Source organism: Coturnix japonica, chromosome 1 (genome assembly GCF_054131305.1).
Source record: "Coturnix japonica strain WE chromosome 1, WE-NBRP24, whole genome shotgun sequence".
NCBI lineage: Eukaryota > Metazoa > Chordata > Aves > Galliformes > Phasianidae > Coturnix > Coturnix japonica.
In genome coordinates, this window is record NC_140663.1 from 110,907,056 (window position 1) to 110,932,699 (window position 25,644).

A 25,644-nucleotide genomic window follows, 5' to 3' on the forward strand; every position below is an offset into this window, starting at 1 on the left:
CACCTCCCTGGGCAGCCTTGTTGCCTCACGTGTTGCCTTGGTTCTTCAAAAACTGCTTGTTGGAAGGGAGAAATCCAGTTGCAAATGGTTTAAACAGCTGCAAAAGGCGGTACTCGCTTTACATGAGGTTTTCTGACTTTATGAAGTGAGGTAGCAGGGCTCCTCTCCTTACAGAAATGCTTTGGGAAGGGCAGAACGTACAAATTTCAGCCTCAGCCCTGCTGCATCAATGATTTCTATGTGCCAACATCTTTCTCTTTTAATTATTTGAAATTGGATTTGTAAATTGAGCCTTGAATAGTTTAAATATGTGGATGGCATCGGTGTAAATCTGTTGTTGCTGTGTATGGTGGGGCTGTGGGGATCTCATGGATGCAGCCTTTCTGCCTAAGTGTTCAGGATCAGTCAGGAGTATAAATGCGTAAAGACAAGTGATTAGACAAGGGGAAACAGCTTTAAAATAAGAGGGAGGAGATTCAGATTAGAGATTAGGAGAACATTTTTACCCAGGCTGTAGATGAAGCCAAGGTTTTCTGTAAGAATAAGGCCATGGTGGGAAGTTCCAGTCAGTTCTGCCTGGAGCATTGGTGGGAGGGAGAGTGGATTCTGACAGCAGCTACCACAGGGCTGTGGCCTTGTGGGCACATATGTGTAGGTGGCAGTAGCTGGGGAGTATGGGATGGACATGGAAGTGCGGATGAAGCACAAGTGTGTAACGAATTTTCTCTATGTGGAAAAAATGGCACCCATTGGCATTCATCAATGCTTGCTGAATGTTGATGGAGACCCAACCAGTGGGTGTGAGCACAGTGAGGTGTGGGTAGTGCATTTCAGCAGTGGTGACAATAGGTCACCTTTAGTGGTGCAAATAGTTATGAGCATGGATGGCATGCAGGCTCTTGTTCATTGCTGGCAAAAGTGCATAGGTGATGGTGGTGACAAGAGTGTTTTATAGCTGAGAATTTGCTCTATCAAATAGTGTTATTGTAGACTTCATATCTGTTATAGTTTCCATGGAAATAAATGAGATGCATTACTTTTGGGAGGCATTACTTTTGGAGTGACCTATGTATATAGTCTGTGAGAATTAATGTGAGATGTGTAAGAATTACATATGTATGAAAGGAATGCTTATAGACTTTGTCTTATTTCCTCATAAACCTGAAGGATTAGTCAAAAAGCTTTTCTCTCTTTGACACTGATAGCAATGTGGAGGACAAACATCTACAAGCTCCATCTTGAATGATGTCAGTATTGTACTTCCATTTTCTTGTGCAACTGATTCTTCATGAGAACACGTCAGTGTTTGCTGCTGCTGCTTTTCTTGAACTGCAGGTCTGGAAGTGCAGTGATTAAGCTAAGAGCTTCATCATCCCAAAAAACTTGAGGTGAGGGTAGAATGCATAAGTAACAGGGATCCCATCTGTTTTCAGAATAGTTTTATTTTCTCTATATTTTTTTCTGCAGAAACATTTTTATTTATTTATTTATTTAATGACAAGGCAAGAATTTGCCTGGGAAGCAGTCCCTGAAAGTAACAATTTTGGAATAAGTAGATCTTGGAAGGCCACGGAGGCTGAACAGGGAGAAGAAACACAGACCAAGAAGTAAAGGAACCAAAGATAGGAGATACTGCTGTGGAGAGGAAGTAGTCAGGACAAGGATAAAGAAATGCTGAGATTGAAGGTAAACATTGAAAAAGTTTGTACAGATATCTGATTTCTGTACTCTTGTGGGGCAGTGGTATTTGGAAGAGCTTACAAGAGAGATATGTGAGAAAGAGGCAAGGAGACTCCAATCTTTAGGAAGTGAAGCTATATTGAAAGGAATTATCCAGTACACTAGAGGTCATAAAATTTCAGTTTTGAGTTGCACCATTCTGTTTCAGAAAGTTTTGTCTAGATGATATAAAGTGATATATACTCTTCTGTTTTTCTATGAATATAATTTCAGTGGCTTACTGATCAGGTAGGAGGGATAGATTCGAAAAGAAAACTCAAGGAAGTGGAGGTAGTCAGGATGTTGTTACAGGGAAAGGAGACAGCTAATAATTCATTTGATTCCAGGAGTGAGAAAACCTGATCTACAAAGTATTTATTGTTCTTGGATCTGTTTCCATAAGATCTTTCCTGGAATTAATTTGTTGGCCATATTTTTTGTTACTCAGATTTTGATTTTATTGGAACTAGTAACTCTTAAATTTATCTTTCTTTATCTGTTTGTGAAAGATCCTCTTTTCAGGTTTGAAACTTGTTACTTTGTATTGTTAGATGTTTCAGATGATGAGCAATGTTCAGAACTAGGTCTGTTTACGTGCTTGTCTTCATAGGTCCCAGAACTTGTTTTGTGCTTTGAGTTTACAAAAGTAACAGGAATTACAGCCTAAATTCGCATGATCAGGATTTGTTTGATGGTTCAGCTCTCTTGGCAAAGTGAAATGCACAGAAGCAGATCATAGGATTAGGATGTTGTGGTTTGGCATCTGTACTTATAAGGTATGGTCTATATTTCATTCACTTTGCTTTGGATCTACCTTTAAATTATCTGCCAGAACCAATAAAACAGTGGAAGCTTGAAGCCCAAGAAAAGATTCTAGATGATTCTTTTTTGAGGATATGACATTCTTACATGGTAATAAAACCATTTGTTTTCATTACTTTCAAGTGAAGAATTTATGTAATTCTTCTGCTGCCCAGTAGGCTTTTAAAGAACACCTAAAGGATGTACTTTTAAAAGGAAGATATAAATGGATGAATGCTAAGTAATAACATCATAGTCCTGTGCTAGCCTTTTAAATATATTAATGAACTTGATTGCTCAGGAACTGAATGCTATACTCCTACAGATTTTGAATGTCATTTATTCATGGAAGTGCTTTTATCTGATGATTTCTTTTTCTGGCATTGGGGGCTTATAATAGATCTAAGCCACCTGCCTCATATTCACTGTGACTGGTTAACAAAGTGGCCAAACCACAGGTTCAGTCATGTTACTTGCACAATTTTCTCTCTCAGTGTGAATTTCCACAGGAAGCTCATTGGGTGACTGCTTTTTTTGTAGACATAGTGTTTATTTGAGAAAAATAAAAGAGAAATAGCCTCACACTAAATATTGCAAAGCCATTACTACAGAACAAGGCTGTTCTTAATTGTGTAGTTGCTGTTGTCAAGAAGGCCAGTTTTTGTGTTTCATTAAGTACCTTGCTGAGATGGTATTTCAATGGGTTTTGCTACTCTTTTCTTGGTGCTGAGAGAGCAGTTCCTGCCTCTCCTCTGCCCCCACAGTGAATTTAAAGGGAGCTGTAGAAGCAGTTGTTTCCTGATAAGAGTAGTTTATGATTTGCAACTGTATTGTGAAATAGCAAGAGTGAGTAGTCGTGTACTAGTTGGATAACGTTCTGATTAAATATATATATATAGAGAGAGAGAGAGTGAGAGTGAGAATGGATGAAAGCTACCAACTCATAATGCTTTCATGAACATCGCTGTTTTGTGTACCCTTTTAATTCATCTTGGGAAAAATCAGAAAGCTTTTTTTCTTGTACCTTTTATAGGATAAATTTGCTTTAATGTTCATAGCGGTTTTCTGATTTTTCCAACTCTGGGGAAGTTTAAATGGCAATGCAAGTGCGTGAGTGCGAAAGATTGTGTTTAGCTGTTCACCTGTTTTGTTATCCTGACCTCGAGCCTGTGTTGGAGGATATGGATTCATTTCCTCTGTTTTCTCTTTCAGGAGTCTATCCAGATACGTTGCGAAACCTTATCCATTCGTAATGAGGTAATTAAAGTCAAATGTCTTCAGTCAGTGGAGCTGGATAACTTGCTTTTCAGAAATTAAGAGAAGTGCAGAAGAATTCTTATAACCAATAACGCTGGGCACTAGACAGGTCTCAGGGGAATGCTGTCAAGCTGGTGGTTAAGAACACAACGGGGACAACTGGGTAGACAACTGGTCAGCCTGACTTTAATCCAGAAATCAGAACACCTAGTACACGCTTCTGTCACCAAGTAAAGAATTAAAGGAGAGAAATGTAATTAATGCAATTCAAATAGCGTAATGGAAATCAGCACTAAGCTTGCAGCCAGCTCTTGGCTACCTTGTTCCCCAGGAGCTGCCTTGTTAGGGGGATGGTCAGACCCAGAGCTACAAGAGGTGACAGAACTAACAGCATAGCAGTTAGGAGACAAAATTTATAAAATTGAGTAATTGTAACTCTGCTAATTGGGGATGCCTGACGTACCCATGATCTAGAAAGTACCTGATTATTGGAAGCCACATTTAAGCACCTAAAAGCCCCCATGTTCACAAAAAAACTCCAAAACACCTGTGTGGGTGGCTGCCCAGTCCTGAAACTGCTGTTATCTTTTCAAGTGTCTCCACTCATGATGCTACCACTGCCCCAGTGCAGGCATGCACTGTGTGCATAACTCTTGGGTCAGAGTGGTTGTCATCCAGCTTCTGTGCAATGGGCTCTTGGAAAGGGCTGGTGTTGGAGATTTGGTAGTGGGAGTGTTCCTCATTGCCAAGATGCATTCTTACAGGCTGAATTTGAAACTGATACTAAAACGGCAGTTGTGGCTATTGTTTCCCTTTTCTAGAATAGCACAGTGGTTACCTGTGTGGGTAGTGGGAATCCAGCCCTACACACTGCAAAAAAGGAAAGCAGCCTGGCACCACCCCAGTGCTCCTCCTGTGCTGCCTCCCCAACATATAGTGCTGCTGTGGGGTGCAGTGGGGAGCCAAGTGCCAGGAAAAGGCAAATTGAGAAGATGGATGGCTGTAATCCAGTGATCAGACCATCAGGAAAGTACTTTGCTTCCCAGGTGCGTAAGTGTTACATAGAGCAGCTTATGAAAGCACCGGAAGTACTCCCAAGAGCAGGCTCTAACATCACTGTTTGAAAATAATTCTTACATTTGTCCCTTTTCTGAAACAAGGTTTGTGTGGCATATATGGAAATGAAGACATTCTTCATGTTTGCTAGTTCAAGGAGAACCCCATTTGACTCAGAATCTGGGCTGAATTGCCAAGCCTCTGTAAATACCGCAGGTGAAACCTGGAGGTAGCTTTGTTGCAGGGGTTACATACGTGTGTATTTGAATTGCACTCTGCAGAGGAAGTACCAGTGTTTTTGCTGCAGTGTGTTACCACACCTATGTCCTTTTTATCTTCCAAACGAAAAACAACCTTTTACACTCCTTAGTCTTCCCACACACATTCCCTGGACAGCATGATAGGATGCTCTGCTGAGCCAGACAGTGCAACATGAAAAAAGCTTGTGTATGCAGTGATGGTGCTTATAGTATCTGATTCATATTATCCCTGGATGTAGTATGCTATGTATATGTAACCAGTGGTACATGCTGAAGCCTGGATTTTACAAAGGCAAAAGTTGCTGACTTCACATACATAAAAAAACCCAATGGGTATATCTTATGAAGTCTAATGTTTAATTTTCTTCTCACTGAGCATAAAAGAATAGGCGTGCAGCAAGCAGATAAGAAACAGATTGTGCCTGCCTCTGTTGGCTAACTTCTTCCTGCAGTTCTTGCTTATCTGTATTTCTGGATTGGAAGAGATGCATAACACATCAGCTGATGATCTACGTAACCATTTAATACTTGACCATCTGATTAAAGTGAATGTTACGTAAACTGATTCCCACATGGAGACTACTGTAGTACCACACCCATGGGGAAATCTTTATATCTTTGCAAGGCACGATTTCAGATAGCTCAGCTGCATTCCCCAAGGCTGATTTTTTTTTTCCACACTAAGGCACTAGAACTCTGTCTTTCAGCTTTTCTTTCTATGCACATTTTCTTTTTTCTTTTTTTTTTTTCTTTTTTTCTTTTTTTTTTTAAGAACTTCATATACAGGGTAGAAAAGCTACTGATAGAATGACAGAGGAAACAAAAGCTTCTTCCCTTCCCCTTCACCTGCAGGCACGCAATTTTAGAACATTTAAAGCACCTAGCTTCTGGGCCAAGGCTTCTTGATCTCCCAGGAACCAAACTGACTTGAGTTTAAGGGAAAACAAAGATTAGTTTGCAATGTTTGATGCCCAGAGTCTTACTTCTGGAAATACTGTACTTCTTGTTGAGTAGATAAGAGTTCATGCTTCTCAACAAACAATGGGAAGGTGTGATTTAATTGCAGTCACGTTTATTTGCAGTTTCTGTACACACTTTCTAGGTAATCAAACTTTTCCAACACATTTTTTGAGAGGGGTTCACAATGAAACTGTCACCGTTTTTACTAAAAATAAATACAAGACTTAAAGTGTTGCACAGCTCTAAAATATACAAAGGCTTGGATTTAATGTAAACTTTGGAAACATTTTACAAAAGAAACCATCTTTGCAACAATTTAAAAAGTTCGTATTTACAAATATTACAAAAATACAAAATGGATGCAAGTCCATAAACCATTGTCTTTTCTGCCAGCATGAACTGGTGCTAGTACCAAAATAGTTACACTGTAACCTTCTTTATTTATTTTTTTTTTTTTAATTTTTAAATTCTTTAAGTCATAACCTACAGTATTTCTCTATATCTGCCACCACTGCAGCAAATGCACTCAATCACTGACCTTTGGCAACAGCACGTATATGCTTTATTTGCTACAACTATTCCATCTCCTCTATGCTGCCACAAGAAAAAGAAGAAAAAGGGGGAAATGTTACTTTTCTGAATATATGTGTGATTTCCTTAACATCAGTGCGAGCAACAGAACATAGTTTGAAATGATGATTCACTGGTTGCCTAATGCATGTGCTGTACCCTGTTTCAAGATATACAATGTTCCTGTTCTCTGCCCATTCTGTACATGAAATACTGCCTCACAGTTCATTTTTAGTGCTTAGATACCGATAAATGGCAGCTGTTAAATTGTTGGTTGGTAATAAAAAGTGGTACCACCAGTGTCAACTCAGCTGTATTCTCTTTACAGTTTTTGAATGATTCTTTAAACATATGTAACGCCTTTTAGGTTAAACGTTTATAAAAGTGCTTTGGGTAAAACTTCCTTGGAAAATGACTCAAGATGCCAAACTAAGAATTTTCTCTTAGTATCAAAGCTTCCTCATGTCTTCCAGAAAGTGTTGTTTTATACACTAAGCAATTCCATAGAATCTTCACTCTTTTACTTGTGTTTCAGCTCCTTTTCTTAACTAAGCTACTAATAAGACTAGCCATTTATTTCCAAAACCTTGCTCCACCTGCCCTTATTAAAACTGTTTCAGACTTCCCCATTTTGAAGCCCTGATTTACTACCTCTCTTCTCAACACACATACCACATGCATAGTAATTCCAACTCGCATAGTAATTCCAACTCTCATACTGCACACAAGCAGACACAGGAAGACGGTAGGATACCCTGAATTACATATTTTATAGTGTACACTAGACCAAATGAGATATAAACCTTATTGGAAATACCTCTGAGGATTTGTTCAACCCCTCTGACTTGCTCAAACTTTTAAAATCATAAGAACCTTCCTCTTCAAAACATGATCTGCCCGCTTTTAAAACTCTTAAGCTTTATGCATTACGTGATTAAAAGGAAAAAAAAAAAAAAAAAGGGAAAAACCCATTTCATACATTCCACTTCCCTATCATCTACTTCTGCTTAAAGCCAGCTTTGAGTTGATTTCTTTAGGATCCAAGTATGCTCTTTCTGCTGTCCTGTTCAATCTGTCCTACTGTGTACCACGTTTCTTCTTGCGCTATTTCTCTGCACTAACATCCCTTCTGTTCCTCTGCTCCAAAGCATTTCCTACAGCAATTCATAGTATCATAGTCTCGTGTGGGTTGGAAGGGACCTTAGAGATCATTGAGTCCAACCCCCCGGGATTCGAGCCTCTGTGTAGCAGAGCGGCACTTCTACCACTTGCGCCACAGGGGGATTCGAACCCAGAGCCTTCGGTGTTGCAACGCGGCATTCCTTGACACCAACTGCACAAATTTTGGACAAAGAGGGCCTTGTTCTCTGAGCGGCGTGGTTGGGCTATGCTGTGAAAACAGTGGTGGCCCAAAGGAGAATAAGACCAAGAACTGGTTGTATTTCATTTAAAAATTAAAAGTATAAAGCAACTTGTGGGCTGAGCTTAAAAGTACGCATCCTTTCAGTTTTAAGACAAGAAAATTCAAGTAACTTCAAGTAATTAAGCTTTTATTTCCCTGCCTTCATTTGTGTCAAAGCATTTGCTTTGATTTATCTCCTCTCCCAGCCCATCCCAATCCCCCACCCTGCTGCATGCTTCTGGTGAACCCAGACGAAAACCAAACGTCTGTGGCTGGCACAAGAAACCAGAGCTTTCCCCTTCACGGTTTCGCAGTGAATATAAATAATGCATACACATACCTAATTCCCAGCTACATTTTCACAGTGTCATTTTGGTAAATATTTAGGTAGCATGAATCTCATCAGCACAAAGAGAAAGCTTCACTGAAAACTCATCGCAGATATTTACTGATAAATTGAAAGCGCTTGTTGCATGCTTATCATTTATTTGTTTCCCTTAAGAACCAGAAACTAATTATGTTTAAAGATTATCTTTACCAGGTTATGACTGTGTTATGTATCCCAATAGCCTAATAGGAATATGAAGCTAAGTACTATTTCCTCATGTCTGTTCTTGCTAAATCAGTCCCTGTTAGCACGAAGACCCGGGGGCACCACCAGATGAGACCGTTTGGGGCTTTGTGTCAGGAATGACTTTGTTCTGTCAGAAGCACACCTGTCTTCCCAACCAATGGTCGTGCTAAAACTCACAACTGCACTTCTCAGTTAGCTTGTTGGGGCTATGCTAGAAAGACAAATGGTTACTTCAATCCACTCTCAGTCAGCTGGTAATTCGTAGCTGAAGTGGAGAATTCCTTTTGACTGCTAAGTGTCTTCTTTGAGGCTTATGGCACCGAAAGTGGTTGTTGGTGGCCATGTGAACTTATGTTTGATATGAAAATGGTATTCACAGAATACAGTTATTACATTTGACTCCTTTTGTCTTCTATAAACAAAGCTGTTATGCAGGAAATTGTTCACCACGTCCACTCTTTGATAGTTCTATTTACAGATTTTTATCAAAAATATGATATTTACATATGCTCTGTTAATTTCTTCTAAATTTTGTTTCAGCTCATTTTAGTGTAGAAAAATACCAATCCTGGAGAGCGTTTGCTTTTTTATTTTTCTTCCTAGGGAAGCACTACAGTGAGGGATTTGTTTCTAGATGGGCAGCTTCTGGAAAAAAACAAACAAACAAAAAAAAAACCCCACAAAAAGTCACTTTGAACTCTGAGAAAAGTGTATAGCCATGAAATACACAGTGACAACAGAAATGAGTGGGATAAACCAAATGAAGCTAAAGGAAAACAGAATAGACATAGCCTATCTTTCTACTGTTAGAAAATGTAAGGTCATAGCTACAGCCGTAGGCCTCTGTTTCCCCAGCGTCCTATGAACACAAACACATTTAAGCATCAATATTGCCCTGCAATTATTGTTTTGACTGCTACAGCATTGGCCTCTTCTATTCACATCCTCACTCAGCTCACATGGTGTCAGCAGTCTTTGGAGCCTACGTTGAGCTCTGAGAAGAGCGGTCATCATGTGGACTGCCGTCTGAGTTCTCGGTCTCCCCCTCTGAGATGGCCTGCATTGGCGTGTTGTACAGCCGGCAGCGCACGCTGTACCTGCTGCTGCTGGCAGCTGGCGGCGCCCGTGAGCGCCCCACTCGTGAAGATGCTGACATTGGAAAGCTCTTGGAGGAGAAACCTTCTGCGTTGACCCTCGGTGAACAGGGGGACAATGGGGATGATGCATCAGGGCTTGTCACTGGGGGACACTCGTCCTGGCTTTGGGAAGCATCCACTGTCAGCTCTCCAGGAGACTTGGGCAGAATAGGGCTTTTCAGGATTTCCGTGGCAGACATCCTGTAGCTAGAATCAGACCGACTGCCTTTTTTAAGGAGCAGCAGTTTAAACTCCTCGTTAGATGTGTTGGACTTCTTGGCATTCCTGTATATCAGTCCGGGAGACCTCTGACTGCTCATGGGAGTACCTGCGCTGCTGGCGGGTGATGTGCTGCTGGCGGGCAGTGTGCTGCTGGTGGGCAGCTGGCTGCTAGTTCCAGAGGAAGCTCTCAGTCTGTTCCTTACAGACAGATCTCCAGAGTCCTTTCTCCCAAGAACTTTCCTTTTTGATCTGTAAAAATACAAAGAAACACTCCTTCATATGCAGTCTTTGTAGAACGCTTCCCACTAGTCTGGAGTTACACAGATACACCATGCTTTCAAATGAACGTGGTCTCTTTTAATCCCTCTGCCAAATATCAGGCTGTCAGTGACTGACAGCACTTAAAGGCATAATAGCTCTTGTACAAGGACTGAGGCACTGTGGCACAGTCTCTCTAAATCTTACCTGGCTCTTTTAAAACAATTTACGAACAACCTGCTCTTTATAAAGACAGTGATGCCTGCAGAGTCCCCCCAAGTTAGCCAAATAATCATAATAATCTGATCATTATTAGAAATCTTTGATTTCAGCTGTGATTGCAAATTTCAACTGAATGCAAAATACTCTGAATTTGAAGAGATGCCTCCTCTTCATTCTTGGTATGGCAACTCACTTATAAGAATAGAGCTGGTGGGCAGCATACAGGAACCAGTGTGGGGAGTTTCCTTTGGGGATGTTTGTTAGAGCAGCCTGATCTTATTTGTGAAGCATCCTGCACATGCTGCAATGATACTCATAACGCACACATGATCAGCACCTGCTACTCCTGACCCCTGCCAATATGGTTAGCACCACAAACATCATTTTATAAGGCAAACAGTCATAATATGTAAACAGCCATAATATGTAAGATGTATCACCCTTACTACTTTATCATTCCCTTTTTGGTACTGTGAAATGAACATTTGCCCAGCAGACTCATCAGTGCCCAGGCATCAGGTTGCCAGAATGTGATGACATGTTACAAAACATGGAAGCATAATGGCATGTGAAATATTGCCTATAAAATCAAGCAGCAGCAAGCTGTAAGTGGGACTCAGTCCAGAAACACAACTGGATGGTAAAGCCTGGGTGGCGAGCGACACTTCCACCATCATCTTTCTCCAGGGGTCTGAGTGACTGATCTTCTGGGTTAAGTCTGAGTCTAGATTATGATTATTGTACCATGTGCCAATTATTACAAATTTGCCCAATCTGAGGAGGGTTAACTCATCCCCATACTTGCGAGGCGAGACATCAATGAGGCTTCATTTCATCCAGCATCAGTGCTGGCTAGGATATTTCTTCATGCCTTGGTTATATCACCACAATAGCTACAACTGGGGTCAAGACAGGGTTTAACCATCAGATAATTATTCTGCAGTGGATGATCATGCAGGTGGGGAAAGGATGGCTGCTTTTGCAGTTCATAGTTGCAAGAAGGTTAGCTCACCTGTGAATGACTGCAAACAGGTCCTCAGTAGTGCGAGGTTTGTTGGGAGACACAAAAACGTCCTCAGCTTCAGCCTGAGAGTCTTCACTCAGTGGGGACATGATGGAGTCGTCGCTTGGAGAAGACTCTGAGATAAATACAGAAACCATGGTTAGAGTCAGACAAGTGCTGTATTTTGAAAGAGCACAGCTAGTGCAAGGCATAAGCTCCATGTGTAAGCAGGTGGCCACTGCTAACCATACAGACTTCATCCTCTAATCCCTGAGTGCTGTGCCGTCAGCCCAGGAGGGCTAACTGAGGCCTGTCACGCTGTGTGACACCTCCAGGGCACCAGTCCTTCATCCTGATGTCAGTGACACCCCCCGCCACAGAATGAATTGCAGCACAGAAAAGAGGACCCAACTGACCTTTCAGTGATGGCTCTTCTGTTCCACCCGCTGTCTCATCTGCCCTGCTGGTACCAGAGGCACTTCTGGTAGGAATACCTGATGTGATGTTCTCCTGCTTGCAACTGGCTTCACTAAGCAAGTTTACTGCTGCCGTCTCTGATTCATAGCTGATATTCCCAGGCACGTGGTGGCTTAAATCGAGTTGGTGCTTAAGCTGATCACTGACATCTGCTCTCTCTGCCTGAGCGGGGCTGTCACCCGCCATGCCGAGCTCCAGCTGCTGCTCACTGCCACAGAGCTCAGGCTGGGCCTGCGCATGCTCAAGGTGGCTCTCCAGTTCTGCTCCCCTGTTTGCATTCCCTGCTTCATGATCACCTGTGAGGAGAGCTGAGCCTTTCTGAAATCCTTCTGTAGAAACTGCACAGGTCTGATTTAGAGCACTGTCTAGCAAATGCTCAGCGGCTGGGGTTATTTGGTCCTTCACAGTTTTCATTTCAACCAGAGCCACTCCTGCTGAAGGTACAATTTCCGGCTCATAATTACTCTGTCCACTGAAAGAGGAGCTTTTTTCTAAAGATGGCTTCCCAGGGCCCATTTCTGCTGGGGAAGAGTCAATATATGACATGATGGCCTCCTCAGAGGAGTACTGCCGTGATACTGGCTTCTTGGCTGGGAGTGGCCTCATTTTCCCTGGCGAAACATCACCAGCCACCAGTGTGGGCTCTTGGATGCAGAGCAGGTCGGGAATACTGCCCTTCTGCTTCACTTCTTCAGGCCTGTTGATGGCCCTGAGGTGCACAGACTTGAGGACGGAGGGGGTGATGGCAAGGGCAGAGGGATGGCTAGGGCTAAGGGCTTCCCCCACTGTGCTCTGCTTGCTGGGATTGAAGGCGTGAAGCTGGTGCCGGTGAGCAAACGGTTTATTCAAGACACTGTGAAGAGCACTTAGGTCGAGATGGGTCGGAGGTATAATTGGGAGTTCGAGGTCTTTGCTTGCAGACATGGTGCCATCTTTAGTGAGCGGCTGTTGGAGTGAGGACTTCCTCTCGGGTACTTTTGGTTTCCTCTTGCTGCCCCCCGGGGACAGCGGCCCAGAGAAGAAAGCGGTTGGGAAGGAAGAGGTTGGTGTCTCCGACTGGCTGGAGTACCCGCTGGAGGGTGAGGCCAGCCCTGCCAGCTTCTCTGGAGATGCCAGTTTAAACTCGCTGTCGACAGAAGGCAGGGATGGGGTGGTGGCCCGCGACCCAGACTGGGATGTCTGAGACTCTGAGCTTTCTGGTGACTTGATGCACTCTATGACTGTGGTACCCGTAGCAGTGCTCGAATTAGATAAAGACCTGTAAGGATCACCAGATTTCAAGTCATTCAGGAGCCAGAGGTCTGCATAGTGAGGTTGTTCAGCACCTTCATCTTTGAAGGATGGCATGTCAGCTGTATCAAACTGAGCATCCTTCATGCCACCATCGCTCTGGCTCACCCAGGGCAGCTCGGGTTTGAGTGGCAGGCTAGAGGCCTCTGCTCTGGAAGGTGTGTTGGAAAACTCAAGTGGCAGCTTCATTTCCCTGGCAGTGTGCAACGTGTGCTGCCCACCACTAATCTTTGGTTCTTTCTTCTCGGGAAGATCCACGCTGCCCTCAGATTTCCTTAAAGATGAGCTGCGTTTTGGTGGAGCTGGCTTTGCCTTTGGTTTCTTCAGAGAGATGCCCTGCCGTCCCTGCCTCCTGTGACCGATGCATTCCTGCCAGGTGCAGTCAGCCAGGCTGGAGGTCACGCTTGCCATCTGGCCGCTCTCAGAGCCTGCAGCTGCATAGTTGCAAATATAGCTCTTGTTGCCCTTGAGACCGCAGTCAAAGTGCATGGAGGTATAGTATCCTTCAGTATCCACGGAGAAGTGTGAGCTAGTGTCTGCCTTGTCAGAGGGGCTCTTCTCTAGGAAGCTGTCATATGTGCCCACGCTTGTGAAGCTCGGGCATCCCAGACTGTCAGCCTTGGTGCGCTCGGGGCTGAAGTCCTGGCGACAGGATGCATCGTGGTGGTGGTGCAGATAGTTCCACTCACTGTCACTTGTGTTGCTGTTGTTGGGGTCATCGAGTAGATCTGCTACAGTGGAGGTGAAAGAGCTTGCCCTGTGGCCTCTGACCTTGTCCACATTGTCACCGTACTGCTCTGTGATGAAGACACTTGAATCCTCATTGGCATTGGGAGCGGTGTTGAGGGACAGCTCGGAGTCACAGTGTGAGGAGCCAGTCAGTGGTGGAGAGGCAGCAGGAGGAATGGTTTCGGATGTCTGAGAGGGACATGTGGAGCTGCTCCCACTCCAGTTGCCACTGGAGGACTGGTGATCGTCCTTTTGATCCATGTGGCTGCTAAGCAGGACTCCTGCTGTGGAGATGGAGTGAATGGGGCTCCCAAAAGTGTCTGAGTTGGATGAAATCTCGCAGCTTCCTGAATCTGCCATCCTTGACAGTCGTGACCTCCCTCTCTCACCGATGCTGTGTTCGGGGCTGTGCAGGTGCTGAGGACAAGTTAAACCCAGGGGCTGGTGCTCTTGTGAACCCTGTTTGCTCAGAACGTCCTTCCCTTTTTTTGGGTGCCTCTCCTGGCTGGCTAGGAAGCACTCTGCTTCGTACGCTGAACTCTTGGTGGTAGCAGCTGTGTCACCCTCGCTGGCTCTTGCTCCCTCACGAGGGAGGCTTCGCGATCGGATGCGGTTGCTGACAGCAGCAGTGAAGACAGCATCCCCGTTGTCTGCCAGCACCAAAATGTTGCCAGCAGAATGTGAGAGGGAGGCGACCACACTCTGCCCCCTCTGTGCGCGGATACGGCGCCGGGAGGGAGCAGCGATAAGGATTTCTTCTGTCTGGCACTCCGAGTCCCTGGTCCCTGACCGCCGGCTGCTGGCACTGGAGAAGTCCGGGTTGGCATGCACAATCACATTGCGCTCCCTTGCCACTGGCGACTCATCCGAATCTAGGGTACACGTAAAGCTGGGTGAGAGACCGCTTTGTACGTCCTGACATGAGACGACCCACAAAGCAACCCAAGAAGCATATCTGCATTTAATCTTGCTGAGTGGTGTACCAAACCTAACTCAGCTATAATATGTATATAAGGCAGACCTCATCCCAGTGAGGTGGGAAATTCTCCTAGTCCTGCAATGTGATATCAGTTCTCCTATTTCTGCAATGTGATCTCACGTAGAGCTGATCTTGCTGTGGTAAATATTAAGATGAATATTAACTTTTCATTTTTTTGGTCACTGTATTGCAAGTAGCTGCAGGCAGCTTTCAGGAGTAGCTGCCTGACAAAACACTCTATAAACTTCTAAAAATAATTCCACTTTAACTACATATCATTTTCAGAATTTCCATTATCCGCTTCTTTCCTACCAAGAATATTTGCACAGTAACAGGATCTTTGTTTCATAGGTTCTCTGGTTGCTTATTCCCTATGATAAACACATTCTTTATGCTTCCGATTAAATTTCACAGCAACCAACCGAGGTATCAGAGCCGGGTTCAGGTTCAAATGAACATTAAGTAATAATGATCCTGTTCATTTATTTTTGTTTTAAGACTGATTTTACACTTGATTTGCCCTCAACAGAGTTGCTCCTAATTCACCTGAAAAAAAAAAAAAGAAGGTGAGGTAAGCTGCTTGATTTCAAATATTCTTGGTAATAAAGAATGCAGGGGAAGAATTGAGGACAAGCGTGACAAAGAAAAGGAACTTTTAGCAAAGCTTTCAGTGGGGGCACCAGCAGCTGTCTCTAATGCGGATATCCAACTGATATCTGAGTGAGCTGTGGCAGCTCATCACTTTGCTGAGCAACATCTGTCATTTCTTTACCTTAAGATCCCCTCAGACAAGAAAAAACTTTCACTTAATCTAGTTACTTTTTATGCACGCAACTATGGGTTTATAACAAAAATTAAATGGAAAAAAAAGAAACAACTGATTAACATTTACACAATAAGAGTTGAACATGTACATCTATATTACTCAGTAAGGCCCCCAGTATATCAAGGCCATATGGAGTAATATAGCTTTGCTGACTGCAGTAAATAAAAAAAAAACAAAACACACCGTTCCCAAACTCCACAACCAGTTACACTTACAGGGTTTTGCTTCTTTGGAATGCCCGCTACCAGCTCAAGAACCCTGCAATTTAAGTTGGTTAGAAAGCTATCTATGGAAGAGTTGTATTTATACTACACCTATTTCTTGTTGCACTCTTCTGGGGATGCCAGAGATGGTTTTCCTCCTCCTCAACTTTCGTCTCCGCTGTAGTACAGATTGTGAGTGAACAAGAGAGCAGCGTATACTAGCCTCTCTGTCAAAACCAACTCCTGCAACCCATAAATAGGTCTCATTAGCCTTTAGAAATAGTAAACAAAATTTCATGGCTGGAACACAGTGGAAGTATGTGAGCTTGGATTAAGCCTGTGAATAAACATAAGGGAGCCCTTATGTAGCTCTTATGTAAATTATATTACAGTGTATCACAGTTTTATATCTAATTCCAGCTTCCCCTCAACAGCCTAGTGTGCCAGAAGTAACAGAAGGAGTGAAGGAGGAAAAAAAAAAAAAAAATTAAAAAAAAAAAAGAAGAAAAAAAAAGAAAAGAAAATCAGAAAGGAAAGTAAATTTGAGAGCTCTTGGTAGCAGGACATCTTTCTTATAACTATTTACTCATCTGTCATAGGGACAATGGCGGTAACTAGTCAGCAAGGAGTAATCTATCTAACTAAAGCCTGACTTACTTTAAGCAACTAAGCATAAGACAACAATATAGATTTTAACGTCATGTTGTAGTAGCTGAGGGCTTCTTAGGAGACTGATATGCCAAAGGGCCTAACATTTTGGAAAAAAGAAGACAGCTAAAAGAGGGCCAACTCCATGTACAAGTTTAGAAAACACTCTTTTTTTCACATAGCCAAGAATAAAATAAATGGGCAGCAGATATTGTTGTGCACCAGTACGTGGTCTGACTTTTCCAAGTGCTCTGCACTCAGCAGGACACGTGGGAGTCTGCTCAGGGAATCAGCTCACACATTCAAGGTCCTAAATGTGAATTTAGGAGCCTAGGTTCACATGCACATCTATTTATAACCATGGTCACGCAGAACAGACAAGAATTCCTCATTTTCTTTATGTTTCCATGGCACTACCACAGAAAAGTCTCTTTCACTTTGCTCTTTACACTGTGGTCAACGTAAAGTTAAAAGGAGGCTCGCCAAAAGGCCTGCATCTGCCTGTACTGGCTCTTTGCATGGCTGTATGCTCCTGCAATCTGAAGCTGACGTGGGATGGGGGAGAAAAAATGCGCCAGGTCCGTAAAAACTCTAACATCAGGATCACTGGTACAGTGGTTTGTAATCTTAGGAAAAACAAACAAATCAAAGAAAACAAATTAAAAAAATAAAAATCTGATAAAAACCATTTTAATAGCGTATAATTATATAAAACATAATTATACACAGACGTACACATACATATTACACTACATAACAATGTAAAACGTTAAAAAGTAACTTTCTTGTAAAAGTTCTTCTTGAAATCTACTACAGTGAAAAAGAGGCTTCAGACAGATGTCCCGTAACCACCAATGTCCCTGAAATAAGGAGAGGAAGAACTTTCTTTAATATGGAAGGAAAGTGCCATAAACTCCAACAACGGTCATTTTTAAAAAGTGAACACTTCTTGGGGTTGGGAGAAGCTTAAAGAACAAAACAGAAATAAAAGCAAAGTCTTTGAAATGAAAAATCAATCAGAACCATTGCTGGGCTTCCAGCAATTGTGAGTTAGCTGAACATGCTCTGTGTGCCAGATGCACGGGTCATCTCCAAGAGGAAAGTGAAAGAGGGTACGTCCTCCCCGTGATGCATACAAATTATTCCCATTAGTGCTAATGAGAATGATACACATAAACATCCAGAAGATTACATACCATTCTTGATCTGTAAAACTGATCAGGAAATTTGGTTCCAATGTATGGCAGGTGGAGTCTAGGCAAAAATTTCTATTACTGGAAAAGTTAACATTGGTCCCATTGGTCTACTGCTGTATTTCTCCTCTGAACTGCATTGAGTGACAATAGTGTTGCTGAAAAGCTTACATACTGAGGGTCCTATGTGCTACATATGAGGAGCGTCACACTAATGCATTGTGGAAACGTACCACAACACTTACTTCTTTCTTCAGGGATGTCCATTGGGAGTGCCCAGCCTATACCACACAGCCCACTCAGTTTGCTCTGCTGGCAGGTGGCCTGACCCTATGCTGTCTCTACAGCTTCTCTCTGTGGCTCCTGGCTGCCACCTCCCTGGACAGCAGAGCTCAGAGACATCTTCACTGCCCAGGACAGAGGGGGACCAGGAGTGCATTGCCGTCACCAACAGGAATCACCTGGCACATGGCAGTGCAGGACGGATGCCACCAGAAGGCTGTATAGCAAGTAGCCAGACTCAAGCCCCTTGGCTGGAACTGGGGCCATGCTGGGGCGTGCAGCCCTCCTGGCACCATAGGTGACTGGGCAGCCTGTCCTGCAGGAAGGTTGGGAGCCATGGACAGACACAAGCGGGAGCAAAGTGATATGACTTCCCCGCCATACCCCAGCTTCTGGAAAAACACTATGAAATATCAGTATGCTGTCTGAGGCTAGCTGAAAGCTCCCTGCTTTTCTTCCTGATTGCTTATTTAAAAGTCTGTAAGCGAGGAAAAGTCAGCCCACTTTCTGCTCTTACATTAATCAAAACTTGGTGCAAATTAATAATTGAGGAAAATTCAGATAAACCTTATTTTTACCATAGCCCTCTGGAAGGAGAGAAAGAGAAAAAGAGAAAGAGAAAAACAACCTGATTTTTGATTCTGGAAACAAGTCATCTATCACATTTAGTCAATGATAAAGCTGGTGCTTACATAAACATATTCTTCTTCAAATAAATCTAGTAAAATGCATCAAAATATTACATAAATACAAGAAAATTTACCATTACTATACCTTCAGCATAGCTGCATGTAAAGAGATCTCTGGGTGATGGTTTACATGCTACACAGTCATGACTTGCATGTTTAAAGCACTGCATGTAGTAGCCTACATCCTCTAGTTTCTCTTCTGCTACACATGATAATCATATGATTAATTTCTGTGGCTTTCTGCATTATTTCAGTTAGCTACATTCAGAAAGCTATTTGAGGTCTTTGTGAATACAGGCTGCAGGTTATATACACAACAAAAGTACACTGTTTATGCAGGGAACCAGTGTTACATTACACTGTACAGCATGACTCACAAAGTACAGGCCAAATTAATCCTAGATGCAGCTTCAGTGACTTCAGCAGACATGCATGTAGGATGGATTTAGCCCACTGTCCTCCAGCAACTAACCCTCGGGCTAGGTCTTTGCCCACAGACTGCAAAATCCAGTGACTTCAAACAAGTTAAACAGAATAAGTATTTGACCTCCCTTGAACCATGCAATAAATACAAAAAGAAATAGAAGAGATTTGTACCAGTGACATTGATGGGGATAATGCAAGAAGAAATCACTTGGGCATCTTGTTTCATTTTCTCCTCTGGAGTTGGGAGAGGTAGTGCTTTACTCCAATTGGTTTGTTTATCCAGTGTAGAAGGGATATTATGTATTGGATTTTTCGGCCTCTGCCCTAACATGACATCTGTATCTTCGTCCTCTGGTGGATGGGACTGCAAATGAATACATTCAAAATCAGTGTCTACCGCTCAGGCACATGAGGCTACTGTTGAAACAAAGCAGGCACACAGATCAGCAATCACTTACAGGCTGCAATGGCAAGCTGCTCTCAGTAAGTCACACTGTACAGGCTGAAATCACACACCATTCACAGAAGACAAATACCTCGTGCACCCTTTTGAATGCACTGCTCTGCTGGCTGCCCATGAGGACCAGCCATTTGTACACATTTGTTTGAGGACAGGCACCGGAAGGCCCGATGCCTTAATAGAGAACCATCCTTGCTCCAAGAAATCACTCGCAATTCATTTTTACAAACTATGGGCACGAGCAGAAAATAAGTTACAGAAATCCAGTGGAAAGCGGCAGGTGTTAGTGGCACCAAGGTCAGGAGGACACCGGCCAAAGGAGATGGGCTGCCACCAGAAGAAATTCAAAGTGTTGTTTAGAAACCATGCACATTTTTACAGCGTGCTAAGAGAAGCACTAGATACAGAATGTAAAGAAACAGAGAGGAAAGTAAACTGTATGGAAGCGACACAGATGCTTTGTTCTCTTTCTGAAGCAATAACAAGTCCCTCAGCAGCACCTTGTCCTGCAAAGTTGCTGTAACGCTGCCTACAACAGACAGATTAATCACACTGTTATGTGGCACTAGCTACAAACCTGTTTTGGATTTGCTTTGTAAAAAATCATAATAAAAAAGACATTGTTTTGGAGGAATACATGGGAGAAACACTCACCTTTTTCTGCCCAATTTCCCCCCCCCCCCCCCCTTTCTCCATGAGAATACTTCCAGGAGCCGTGACAACTCTTCCCCCAGCCTGGGAAGTGACTCTGCCTCTTCTTTCCGTATGAAGAGCAAAGCCTCCTCAGCTGCCCTTCTCCTGCATCCCCAGCTGCTGCCTACCCAGCTTCTCCCTTATGACTTCAGTTTGTGCTTCACTCTCCAGTTTGTGGTGATTTTTGGCGAAGACAAAACGCTGCGCTCCCCAACCTGGCAATGTCCAGCGGGCAGCAGGATGACACTGCCTTTGTAGTGCTGCCTTCCCTCCCTGGCTCCACATACAGCCCAAGGAACGAGCTGCCTCCGGCTCCAGACAGCAGCCCCAAAAGCGTTCCATAACCTAAGGCAGGGTGCGGGAGGACACTCACTTACCTGGCTGACCTTACCCCCTGATAGCACCCCCGGGTCCTCCTCCCGCCTGCGGAAAGCCCAGCTTTCCCACGTTGGGTTTTAGGAAAACATCACAGCCTTCTTTCTCTCTGCAGCTTTTGTGCCGATCCACAGCAGACGTGAATGGCTCATATAAACTTCCAGCACAAAGGACTTTGTTTCCTAGGTAACTCCCCCCTCCCCAAAAGTTTGATGCATGCAAAAAAAAAAAAAAGAAGAAAAAAAAAGAAAAAAAATAAAAGCCCACAAAACCCCAAAGGCTGCCCACACACAGCAGACACGGAGGCAGCACTGGCTGCCGGCTCTGCCAGGATAACAATGGAGCGGGGACAAAGCGGGTGAGGTGACCCCACCACCAGCTCCCGCTGCCAGAGCTCCTCCTTAGCACAGGGCAGCATCGCAGGGTGCCCAGGGAGAAAATGCCCTGGTGCTGCACCGAGGAGCCCTTACTGTTGGGAAATAATAATAATAATAATAATAATAATAATAATAATAATAATAATAATAATAATAATAATAATAAAGAGAAAATGGGCAGTTGGTCAATAACACTGCGAGAAAAGGAAATGCAGTCACTAATGATACGGGCTCTGCCTTGGTCCAGGTCTTTAATGGGGCAACTGAATACAAGAGGCGGCTTTGAGGCCACAAGGTCCTGAAATCGTTCTGAGGTGAAGAATGAAGGAGGGGAAAAGCTGTTGTTATTGTGCCCTACTGACATGAGAAACAGAAGAGGCATCTTTTAGAGCAGTAGAGTTAGCGAGTGAAAAGCAAGCAAGAGGCAGGGTGAAGATCTGGAAGGGAGAAGAGTGAGTGAGACAGGGCTGTCAGCAGAGGATTGCTTGTTTTTCCAGTACCTTTCTACTCCATGGGGTCATGTGGCAACACTCAACTGGGGAGGGCGAACGGGTGCTGTTAAACTATAAGTGTGAAACGTAAAAAAGAAAAAAAAATCAAATTAAAAACATGCACAGAGCGTTTCTGGTAAAAGCACATTATTTTTGTCTGGGTTAAACTAGTGTCAGAGGCAAAAAACACCCTGACATTTCCACCTCTATTTCCAGCTCACTACTCCACAAATGAGCCCCACCTCATTCAGTTATGCCTACGGAGTTGTTTGGATCCATGTGAACACTACGCTGATTCCACTTACTTGGATCAGATGAAACTGTAGTGAAATTGGTTCAAACTCCTTACATAGACATACTTGAATTGCCCTAAGAATGCCTTGTATTGATCCCGGGAACTCGAACTGTGTACTGCCTGAAGCTGGAGCAGTGTAAAGCACTTCTCCAATTATACTACAAATGATCTATTTTGTAGTATCAGGAATTTTTCTTGCCTGAGGTATTTATAAGCTATGGATATAAATAATGCTGGTCCTGAGGATGATTTAACAAATACATTGTTTACCAAAGTCTTCTGTAAACTGTGTGACTCATCCTATCTCCTTGCTAGATTCTAACACCTGTCGCTTTACCCCAGTCCTGTGTGTGTGACTAAAGCCAAGTGAAGCTTCCAAATGTGTGGCCCGTAAGTCCTATAGCAGAGCAGAAAGAGAAAATCAAAAGAGGACTGTTTCCAGCAGACATTTCCAGCAGGTCCTCCAGACCTCTGCAAAACCATTTCTCCTAAGTTGGGAACAAGCCCTTATTGTGGGATGAACACTTTTGCTTGAGCAAGAAAAGGTGTGCGGATATTGAATACATCAACTAGCCAAATTTGCTCTTCAGATTCACAAGATTTTTTTTTTTCCTTGATCTTTCAGCTGAGTTTCCAGTTACCTGCTTTAAGTTACCTGCTTTTTTACCACAGCTAACAGGGTCATGTTCTGAAATTCACCTTCCCCTTGGAGGGTGTCAGAGCTCTCTGGGGAGAGCTGAGATGAATGGAGATCAGCATTGCTAAGGTGACAAGAGTTCAGAATATGAAAATCTTTTACATCTTACACAAGTACCATAAGGGCCCAGAAGAGCCCCACTGAGCACACGTAAAGGAGGAAATGAATAGGGATGTCCTGCTCCACAGGCTGCTAAGGGCAAACCACTGTGGTAGAAGCAGCAGGAGCTTGACTTTGGCCTTAGAGAGGGTACTACAGGCTACAGCAGATACAAACAATGGCTGACAATCTGTGTCCAGTTCATGCAGGGTTTTTCTACTTTCCTGTACATTCCTCTGCCTTCCTGACTCCTCCAACACCTCCTGGTTACGCATACCCGTGGACTTGCCCTGATGTGCTGAAGACTCAGGTCTCTTAAGCACTGCAGGGCAAACTTCTGCGATGGAGACTTTACATGGAGAAACATCAAAAATGGGAAAGGCAAAGGCTGACTTACTAGTGTCCCTTCTTCCAGCCACAGGAACAAGAAAAACACCATGAGGGACTGAACTGGGCAACAAAATTTCCATCTCCTGCCATCACAGTGCTGTGACCTCCCACTGTGATCTGACCAAGTGGTACTAAGGTCACCTACCTACTGACTGACACTGCATGCTGCCCACCGCCAGGCAGCTGAGCACAGTGCCATGCAATAGCCTCAGTGTTTCAATGCCTCTGTGCTTGGGGAGGGAGCAAACTGCTTCTCCTCAAATGTTCTCATTCACTCACAAGACCAGAATATCTCTAAATGTCTTGAGTGAACACATAATTAAGCAAGAAATTATTATTATACACCCAAAGCTGTTCTGGTCTGATGGGCAAATCTGCCATTAGGCAGTTTTCAAAGTGAATTTCTTTTGTGTGGGTGTGCTTGGCAAACAGCAATGGCGATAATCAATCTGTTAAACACAAAGCCAGAATACTTTAAATAGGCATTTTTTCTTTAATGGGCTAAGATTGCTTTGAAACCAAACTGGTGTGTAATTGTTTGAATAGGGATTTATTCTTCAGTCACTGACAAATGTGAGCATCTCTATTTTCTGAGCTATCCCATCATGCAGTTGCAGAGGTGACAGCGTGCTCTTGAAACTGCTTTGCAGTAAAAATCTTGGTTTCATATACACGTCATTTGATTTCTCACTGCTCTCCATCTCTTCAGTGTGAAAGTCTTTGTTTTCTGTGCACTGCAACAAAATCATGAAGATGTCCAGGTCTGAGATCACCGTCATGCTTTCCCTATAGGGAAACAGAAAGCAGCACTGCTGCAGAGCAGTTCAGCTTAACCTTCCCTCAGCACATGGGATGAGATGCATCACTCACAAACATTTGTCCCACTGGTTTTAAGAGGAGCCCAGCTTTACTTGTGGATACCTAAGCTGGGACACATGAATTGCCCTTTTAGCTAATTAAAACCTTACATACCATTAGGGCAGTGGCAAAGAAACAATTTAGCAGTCACAAACACACCAGCCTGGTAATTTATGGGTCTGTCCTATTTCTTCCTCCACAGCTGGGATCAGGAGGAGGAAAAGAATGGGCCAATTCCACACAAAAATGCCACTTAATTCCACTTGCTTTACATCTTCCAAAACTTTGAGGTGCCACTTCAAGATGCTCTTCAGGATCTTCAAGATAAAAAGGAAGACTGCTGTAGGAAGCACTGTGTGTGTTAGATCATGTACCTGGCCTGCCTGATAGTGACAGTGTTATAGGACGTACTGAGATTTCAAAGCTAGTGCACAGGACATTTTGGGCACTGCACAGTGGTGGAGTGAAAAGTATAAATTCTGGAAAAAAAAAGGCTATTTTCTGTTCAGATAATAAAGCTGTTGTGAGAATGCAAAAGTCTTGTCAAGAGCCTTACGCATTTATCCTCAGCAGGCTTCTCTAATTCAGTTGTGGCTGAGGTAATTCCTTCCCCGCCCCCTCAGCACTGCTGTGACCATGTAGGCAGTGTGTTCTCTTTAGGAAATGCTGGCAGCTGAGTCACAGCCCATGCAGCAGCAGTGCCTGGTGCTGGAGGTGAAGGCAAAACCTGGGTGGCTGACAGCACTGCTCTGTTCCCCTAAGGATAATTTCTTACTCCTGCTTTCCATAAGTAACAGCCAACAACAAGCATAAGGGATCAATATTATTTATGACCTCCAGCTTCTATAGCACTGAGTGGTGCATACTGCCTTCCTAGGATGAATAAAGTGGGCAGTGTATTAGAATACAGCTTCAGTGCTGCCAAGCTTCACATATGGTTCAGTTCCAGCAGTGGACAAAATGCATGCAGGATGCTTACAACCTAAGTGAGCACAGAAATCAAATGTACTCATTAGCAGTACGTCTAGACTTCACATCTGAAAGCAGCCATTCCCATACTGGCAAGGGCAGAGAAAATGGGAACTGCTGTTCAGTCCCACGTTCACATGAGGCTGCTCCCAGTTCCTTCTGTGGACCCTGGTGCAAGCTCCCTCCCTCCCTTTTTCCCTTTCTCTCCTGCAGAACAGAAAGCCTGCTGCTTACACGACTCAAAGGAGCTCAAGGAAACGGTGCTGATTTATATGTTGGAAAAATTAAAGGCCTGATAAAAGGAGAAGAAATGCTAATAAAAGATTAGCAGCTTTCCAGTGCTTTTGGAGCAAAGCCAGCTGCTCAATTAGAAATTAACATTCGTACCTACAGAGCATCTTTGTTAGGCAGTCAGCTGAAAACAAGAAATGACTGTGCTATTTTTTGCTGCAAAACACAACTCTGCTCACCTGCCTGCTCTCAGCATTTCCCTATGATTCATTTTCCTCAGTTTTTGTTTTATCTGCTTGTGGGTGTTTCATTTTATTTTGAAGCTCCACAAAATGTGATCTGTTAAAGCACTGACAATCTGTTAATGATTAATGTGCTGCTCCAATGTTTTGACAAGGTAATGACAAAAATAAGATGTGCTTTCTGACAGAAGTCATGCCACACATGGCATCCCAGCAGATGTATGTACAAAACAATAATCGTACCATACAGGGTAGTAGGTATTACACTCATTGCACAAACAGGGC

The 25,644-nt window shown here is 43.4% G+C and overlaps 1 protein-coding gene and 1 long non-coding RNA gene across 10 annotated transcripts in view; one reads left to right on the top strand and one right to left on the bottom strand.

The window, feature by feature from the left end:
- The window catches only part of LOC116652462 (uncharacterized), a 7,576-nt gene extending 643 nt beyond the window's left edge, over positions 1 to 6,933 (top strand). For both annotated transcript variants that reach the window (XR_014940423.1, XR_014940422.1), the window contains exon 2: positions 1,206 to 6,933. This is a non-coding gene — a long non-coding RNA (uncharacterized LOC116652462). The remainder of the gene's footprint in view (positions 1 to 1,205) is intronic.
- Positions 6,149 to 25,644, bottom strand: part of NHS (NHS actin remodeling regulator) — a 235,923-nt gene continuing 216,427 nt past the window's right edge. For 3 of the 8 annotated variants that reach the window (XM_015885992.3, XM_085531306.1, XM_085531312.1), the window contains exons 4-9: positions 21,588 to 21,650; positions 19,354 to 19,546; positions 16,056 to 16,187; positions 11,857 to 14,808; positions 11,450 to 11,576; positions 6,149 to 10,206 (exon numbers count right to left, since the gene is read on the bottom strand). In XM_015885992.3, coding sequence (XP_015741478.2) covers positions 9,582 to 10,206; positions 11,450 to 11,576; positions 11,857 to 14,808; positions 16,056 to 16,187; positions 19,354 to 19,546; positions 21,588 to 21,650 — 4,092 coding nt within the window. In that variant the 3' untranslated portion in view covers positions 6,149 to 9,581. The other 5 variants (XM_015885997.3, XM_085531317.1, XM_085531320.1 and 2 more) reach the window with 3 other exon arrangements.